This window comes from Salvelinus alpinus, chromosome 31, assembly GCF_045679555.1.
Source record: "Salvelinus alpinus chromosome 31, SLU_Salpinus.1, whole genome shotgun sequence".
NCBI classification, from domain to species: Eukaryota; Metazoa; Chordata; class Actinopteri; order Salmoniformes; family Salmonidae; genus Salvelinus; species Salvelinus alpinus.
In genome coordinates, this window is record NC_092116.1 from 29761745 (window position 1) to 29769244 (window position 7500).

Genomic DNA, 7500 nt, shown 5'->3' on the forward strand with positions numbered 1-7500 from the left:
CACCCTATTACCCCCTCTCTGACATTATACCCCCTCTCTGACATTATACCCCCTCTCTGACATTATACCCCCCTCTCACCCTATTACCCCCTCTCTGGCATTATACCCCCCTCCCTCCCTATTACCCCCTTCTCTGGCATTATACCCCCCTCCCTCCCTATTACCCCCCTCTCTGGCATTATACCCACCTCTCTCCCTATTACCCCCTCTCTGACATTATACCCCCCTCTCACCCTATTGCCCCCTCTCTGACATTATACCCCCCTCTCACCCTATTACCCCCTCTCTGGCATTATACCCCCCTCTCTCCCTATTACCCCCCTCTCACCCTATTACCCCCTCTCTGACATTATACCCCCCTCTCACCCTATTACCCCCTCTCTGGCATTACTCCCCCCTCTCTCCAGCTGGCTGGCATTACTCCCCCTCTCTCCAGCTGGCTGGCATTACTCCCCCCTCTCTCCAGCTGGCTGGCATTACTCCCCCCTCTCTCCAGCTGGCTGGCATTACTCCCCCCTCTCTCCAGCTGGCTGGCATTACTCCCCCTCTCTCCAGCTGGCTGGCATTACTCCCCCCTCTCTCCAGCTGGCTGGCATTACTCCCCCTCTCTCCAGCTGGCTGGCATTACTCCCCCCTCTCTCCAGCTGGCTGGCATTACTCCCCCCTCTCTCCAGCTGGCTGGCATTACTCCCCCCTCTCTCCAGCTGGCTGGCATTACTCCCCCCTCTCTCCAGCTGGCTGGCATTACTCCCCCTCTCTCCAGCTGGCTGGCATTACTCCCCCCTCTCTCCAGCTGGCTGGCATTACTCCCCCCTCTCTCCAGCTGGCTGGCATTACTCCCCCCTCTCTCCAGCTGGCTGGCATTACTCCCCCCTCTCTCCAGCTGGCTGGCATTACTCCCCCCTCTCTCCAGCTGGCTGGCATTACTCCCCCCTCTCTCCAGCTGGCTGGCATTACTCCCCCCTCTCTCCAGCTGGCTGGCATTACTCCCACCTCTCTCCAGCTGGCTGGCATTACTCCCCCCTCACCTCTCTCCAGCTGGCTGGCATTACTCCCCCCTCACCTCTCTCCAGCTGGCTGGCATTACTCCCCCCTCACCTCTCTCCAGCTGGCTGGCATTACTCCCCCCTCACCTCTCTCCAGCTGGCTGGCATTGCTCTGGTATTTCTCCATCAGCTGTCTGATCTGCTCTCTCTTCAGCGGAGGATACAGCACCTCGTTGAGACGAGAGTCTCTCTGACGACGGTTTATAAAGTCTGTCAGCTGATCCAGGGACAGGAAGGGCTTCCCCTTAGAACCACTGGGAGGGGGGATGGGGAGAAATGGAGCAGGCAGTTGGTTAGAGAGAGATTAGGTTGGTAGAGCAGGCATAGAGTTGGTTAGAGAGAGAGATTAGGTTGATAGAGCAGGCATAGAGTTGGTTAGAGAGAGATTAGGTTGGTAAAGCAGGCATAGAGTTGGTTAGAGAGAGATTAGGTTGGTAGAGCAGGCATAGAGTTGGTTAGAGAGAGATTAGGTTGGTAGAGCAGGCATAGAGTTGGTTAGAGAGAGAGATTAGGTTGGTAGAGCAGGCATAGAGTTGGTTAGAGAGAGATTAGGTTGGTAGAGCAGGCATAGAGTTGGTTAGAGAGAGATTAGGTTGGTAGAGCAGGCATAGAGTTGGTTAGAGAGAGATTAGGTTGGTAGAGCAGGCATAGAGTTGGTTAGAGAGAGATTAGGTTGGTAGAGCAGGCATAGAGTTGGTTAGAGAGAGATTAGGTTGGTAGAGCAGGCATAGAGTTGGTTAGAGAGAGATTAGGTTGGTAGAGCAGGCATAGAGTTGGTTAGAGAGAGATTAGGTTGGTAGAGCAGGCATAGAGTTGGTTAGAGAGAGAGATTAGGTTGGTAGAGCAGGCATAGAGTTGGTTAGAGAGAGATTAGGTTGATAGAGCAGGCATAGAGTTGGTTAGAGAGAGATTAGGTTGATAGAGCAGGCATAGAGTTGGTTAGAGAGAGATTAGGTTGGTAGAGCAGGCATAGAGTTGGTTAGAGAGAGATTAGGTTGATAGAGCAGGCATAGAGTTGGTTAGAGAGAGAGATTAGGTTGGTAGAGCAGGCATAGAGTTGGTTAGAGAGAGAGATTAGGTTGGTAGAGCAGGCATAGAGTTGGTTAGAGAGAGATTAGGTTGATAGAGCAGGCATAGAGTTGGTTAGAGAGAGAGATTAGGTTGATAGAGCAGGCATAGAGTTGGTTAGAGAGAGAGATTAGGTTGGTAGAGCAGGCATAGAGTTGGTTAGAGAGAGATTAGGTTGGTAGAGCAGGCATAGAGTTGGTTAGAGAGAGATTAGGTTGATAGAGCAGGCATAGAGTTGGTTAGAGAGAGATTAGGTTGGTAGAGCAGGCATAGAGTTGGTTAGAGAGAGATTAGGTTGATAGAGCAGGCATAGAGTTGGTTAGAGAGAGATTAGGTTGATAGAGCAGGCATAGAGTTGGTTAGAGAGAGAGATTAGGTTGGTAGAGCAGGCATAGAGTTGGTTAGAGAGAGAGATTAGGTTGGTAGAGCAGGCATAGAGTTGGTTAGAGAGAGAGATTAGGTTGGTAGAGCAGGCATAGAGTTGGTTAGAGAGAGAGATTAGGTTGGTAGAGCAGGCATAGAGTTGGTTAGAGAGAGATTAGGTTGATAGAGCAGGCATAGAGTTGGTTAGAGAGAGAGATTAGGTTGATAGAGCAGGCATAGAGTTGGTTAGAGAGAGATTAGGTTGGTAGAGCAGGCATAGAGTTGGTTAGAGAGAGATTAGGTTGATAGAGCAGGCATAGAGTTGGTTAGAGAGAGATTAGGTTGATAGAGCAGGCATAGAGTTGGTTAGAGAGAGATTAGGTTGGTAGAGCAGGCATAGAGTTGGTTAGAGAGAGATTAGGTTGATAGAGCAGGCATAGAGTTGGTTAGAGAGAGAGATTAGGTTGGTAGAGCAGGCATAGAGTTGGTTAGAGAGAGATTAGGTTGGTAGAGCAGGCATAGAGTTGGTTAGAGAGAGATTAGGTTGATAGAGCAGGCATAGAGTTGGTTAGAGAGAGAGATTAGGTTGGTAGAGCAGGCATAGAGTTGGTTAGAGAGAGAGATTAGGTTGGTAGAGCAGGCATAGAGTTGGTTAGAGAGAGATTAGGTTGGTAGAGCAGGCATAGAGTTGGTTAGAGAGAGATTAGGTTGGTAGAGCAGGCATAGAGTTGGTTAGAGAGAGAATAGGTTGGTAGAGCAGGCATAGAGTTGATTAGAGAGAGAGATTAGGTTGGTAGAGCAGGCATAGAGTTGGTTAGAGAGAGAATAGGTTGGTAGAGCAGGCATAGAGTTGGTTAGAGAGAGAATAGGTTGGTAGAGCAGGCATAGAGTTGATTAGAGAGAGAGATTAGGTTGGTAGAGCAGGCATAGAGTTGGTTAGAGAGAGATTAGGTTGTTATGGTTTGTTGCGTTGTTTGATGTAATAATGTGTCTAACACTGTATGAGAGAGGATGTATACAGCTGTGTGTGTGTGTGTGTGTGTGTGTGTGTGTGTGTGTGTGTGTGTGTGTGTGTGTGTGTGTGTGTGTGTGTGTGTGTGTGTGTGTGTGTGTGTGTGTGTGTGTGTGTGTGTGTGTGTGTGTGTGTGTGTGTGTGTGTGTGTGTGTGTGTGTGTGTGTGTGTGTGTGTGTGTGTGTGTGTGTGTGTGTGTGTGTGTATGTTTGTGTGTGTGCATTCGAGTGTTTGTTGTGAGTATGTTTGTGTGTATGTTTGTGTGTGTGTGTGTGTGTGTGTGTGTATGTGTGTGTGTGTATGTGTGTGTGTGTATGTGTGTGTGTGTATGTGTGTGTGTGTATGTGTGTGTGTGTGTGTGTGTGTGTGTGTGTGTGTGTGTGTGTGTGTGTGACTCACAGCTCTACGAAGATGCGTTCTATCTCAGGTCGGAGACAGAGACTGTGGAGAAAGCTCTGGAACATATCACAAGTAAAGTCGTCTGGCTTAATGCCCTCTGCCTGGAGAGAGGATGGAGGTGGAGAGGGGGATGGAGGTGGAGAGGGGGATGGAGAGAGGGATGGAGGTGGAGAGGGGATGGAGGTGGAGAGGGGGATGGAGGTGGAGAGGGGGATGGAGAGAGGGGATGGAGAGAGGGATGGAGGTAGAGAGGGGGATGGAGGTGGAGAGGGGATGGAGAGAGGGATGGAGGTGGAGAGAGGGATGGAGGTGGAGAGGGGATGGAGAGAGGGATGGAGGTGGAGAGGGGGATGGAGGTGGAGACGGGGATGGAGGTGGAGACGGGGATGGAGGTGGAGAGGGGGATGGAGGTGGAGAGGGGGATGGAGAGAGGGATGGAGGTGGAGAGGGGGATGGAGAGAGGGATGGAGGTGGAGAGGGGGATGGAGGTGGAGAGGTGAAGAGGGGGATGGAGGTGGAGGTGGAGAGGAGGAGAGGGGATGGATGGAGAGAGGGATGGAGGTAGAGAGGTGAAGAGGGGGATGAAGGTGGAGAGGGGATGAAGGTGGAGAGGGGATGGAGGTGGAGAGGGGATGGAGGTGGAGAGGTGAAGAGGGGGATGGAGGTGGAGAGGTGAAGAGGGGGATGGAGGTGGAGAGGGGATGGAGAGAGGGATGGAGGTGGGGAGATGAGGAGAGAAGAGAAGAGAGTGTCAGTCGAAAGGCTGTTGGGTAGTCCAGAACTATGGGCGACTGATCTGGAGTCAGCTGACAGAGAAGACACAATACAATACATTAACAGGGTTAGTGTAAAGGCTGATCTGGAGTCAGTTCCTAATGCACAGCAGTAGTTAGATAAATGTGTAGAAGAATCCTTAAAGCTTGACTGCACTTCCTGATTAGGTCTCGTTTTACATTTGGTTTATTAAGAAATGATAGTGGCCCGGACTGGATTCTAATGAGAGTTTGTTTAGGGGGTGTGGTTTAGGGGGTGTGGTTTAGGGGGTGTGGTTTAGGGTGTGTGGTTTAGGGTGTGTGGTTTAGGGTGTGTGGTTTAGGGGGTGTGGTTTAGGGGGTGTGGTTTAGGGGGTGTGGTTTAGGGTGTGTGGTTTAGGGTGTGTTCGCAGGTGGGAAGAGTTAGACCAATTATTTTGGCAAATTAGCGTCACCCGGCTGATGTGCGACCGTGGCAAAGTCCCTTAAACTTTGGACAGCTTATCTCCGGGGATAGTGAATAAATTACACAATGTAAATGAGACAATATTTTCATGTTGCACACCTTGTAGTTCTCATTAAATGCTTTCAATATTTATATATACACATTTCAAAAATGTTTAGACTAGTGGAATTCTAACATATTGTCTCATGTACGTTGTGCAATTTACTGATGGTCCCTAACTAGTCCCATAGAGATATCCAGAGTCAACCCACATTCACCACAGGCCTTAGGATCGGGGTGCGTGCAGCTACAGTCCAAATTGATGATGACCTCTGTGCTCTCAGCTGTGGGCAGCATTGAAGTGAACCCAACATTCATTTTGCTTTGTAAAGCAGTCACCACCACAAATCTCACAAAACTCCCATTTTGGACCAGACTGACTTTATGACCAAAATGATCCCATTTACACTTTTTAGTCAATTTTGACACTAGAAGAAACCAGATAGGGCTGTTTTCTAAATGAGAAGTAGATTTTTAGAGGCAGTTGCTCTTTACCAGTCAGTTCACCAGTTCTACCATCAGGGGGCAGCATAGGACAATAACACACACACACACAGGCCTACTAAGACTGGCCAACAGTTACCAGGGCAACACACTATGTTGCCAAGGCACTGGTGTGTGTGTGTGTGTAGGGAGAAATGGACAGAGGTCAACGACAAGGACACACCCCCTGGTTACGGAGGAAACAGAAGTTGACCTTTGAACCTGACTGTGCATAGCTAGCTCTCAGCAGTTCACATGCTGCTGCCCTGAAAAACCAACATCAGATAAACAGTACTGATCTAGGAGCAGTTTGACCTTTTAAATTATAATGAATTTACATTACAGGGGGGGGGGGGACCTGATCCTAGATCAGCACTATACATGCATGTATTGTTTTATCAATAAAGATGGCGGTATTGACGACTCTGGGTAAATGAAGCATTATGGGTGAGTCGTGATGGATATCTGTGATTGATTGAGTACCCTGTTGGTGACCAGACCACAGTGTTCCAGCGCCGTCTCCACTCGCTTCTTGTCAGAGAACATCTTGAGAATGCTGAGAGACACACGGAGGGAGAGACGGAGACAGGGTTGTTCAAGACATTGTTGTTTTGGCCAGCAAAATAAGATTTTGTCATGCTAATAAAGCATTTAAAATGAATTGAATTTGAGAGAGACGCAGGGAGCGAGAGACAGAGACGCAGGGAGAGAGAGAGAGAGAGAGACGCAGGGAGAGAGAGAGAGAGAGAGACGCAGGGAGAGAGAGAGAGAGAGAGACGCAGGGAGAGAGAGAGAGAGAGAGACGCAGAGAGAGAGAGAGACGAGAGAGAGAGAGAGAGACGCAGGGAGAGAGAGAGAGAGACGCAGGGAGAGAGAGAGAGAGACGCAGGGAGAGAGAGAGAGAGACGCAGGGAGAGAGAGAGAGACGCAGGGAGAGAGAGAGAGAGAGACGCAGGGAGAGAGAGAGAGACGCAGGGAGAGAGAGAGATAGACGCAGGGAGAGAGAGAGAGAGACGCAGGGAGAGAGAGAGAGAGACGCAGGGAGAGAGAATTTGTTATCTTACACTTTCAAACTAAATTGGGTGTAATAATGATGTTGACCTAACCATGTCTCATTTAGTTTGGAAACCAACCATTACATTGGCTAGTTACACACAGAGAGAGAGAGACAGAGACAGGGAGACAGAGAGACAGGGAGACAGAGAGAGACGCAGGGAGAGAGAGAGAGAGATAGACGCAGGGAGAGAGAGAGAGACGCAGGGAGGGACGCAGGGAGAGAGAGAGACGCAGGGAGAGACAGGGAGAGGCAGGGAGAGAGAGAGTGAGAGAGACGCAGGGAGAGAGAAAGAGAGAGACGCAGGGAGAGACAGGGAGAGGCAGGGAGAGAGAGAGTGAGAGAGACGCAGGGAGAGAGAAAGAGAGGGACGCAGGGAGAGAGAAAGAGGGAGAGCAACAGAGAGAGAAATTGAAACTGAGTTCCGTCAGGAACAGCAGAAATGTCTCACTTCTTCACTGGAATCTTTCCATCTTGATTCACCTGCAACTTTAACTTGGTGTACCTGAGAGAGACAGAGAGAGAGAGACAGACAGAGAGACAGAGAGAGAGAGAGGAGAGAGAGAGAGGAGAGAGAGAGAGAGAGAGAGAGAGAGAGAGAGAGGGGGGAGAGAGAAAGGGAGAAATCATCAAATAACTTGCACTGTGGGTAGAATACTGTATATATGAGATACACACACACACGACTTACGCTTTGAGGAGGAAGGTGTTGCGAGATGCATTCTGGGACAGAATGTTTGTGGCTAGTTTAAAGAGCTCCTCTGTCCACACCTGAACACACACACAGTTAACAATGATTCATAAAAACAGCGACACAC

The 7500-nt window shown here is 49.6% G+C and overlaps 1 protein-coding gene across 3 annotated transcripts in view; it reads right to left on the reverse strand.

Annotated features, from left to right (window-relative positions):
* The window catches only part of LOC139561427 (1-phosphatidylinositol 4,5-bisphosphate phosphodiesterase beta-3-like), a 112684-nt gene that overhangs the window by 55915 nt on the left and 49269 nt on the right, over positions 1-7500 (reverse strand). For all 3 annotated transcript variants that reach the window (XM_071378504.1, XM_071378505.1, XM_071378503.1), the window contains 5 exons: positions 7374-7453; positions 7134-7187; positions 6112-6184; positions 3889-3989; positions 1134-1300 (listed from right to left, as the gene is read on the reverse strand). In XM_071378504.1, coding sequence (XP_071234605.1) covers positions 1134-1300; positions 3889-3989; positions 6112-6184; positions 7134-7187; positions 7374-7453 — 475 coding nt within the window. The remainder of the gene's footprint in view (positions 1-1133; positions 1301-3888; positions 3990-6111; positions 6185-7133; positions 7188-7373; positions 7454-7500) is intronic.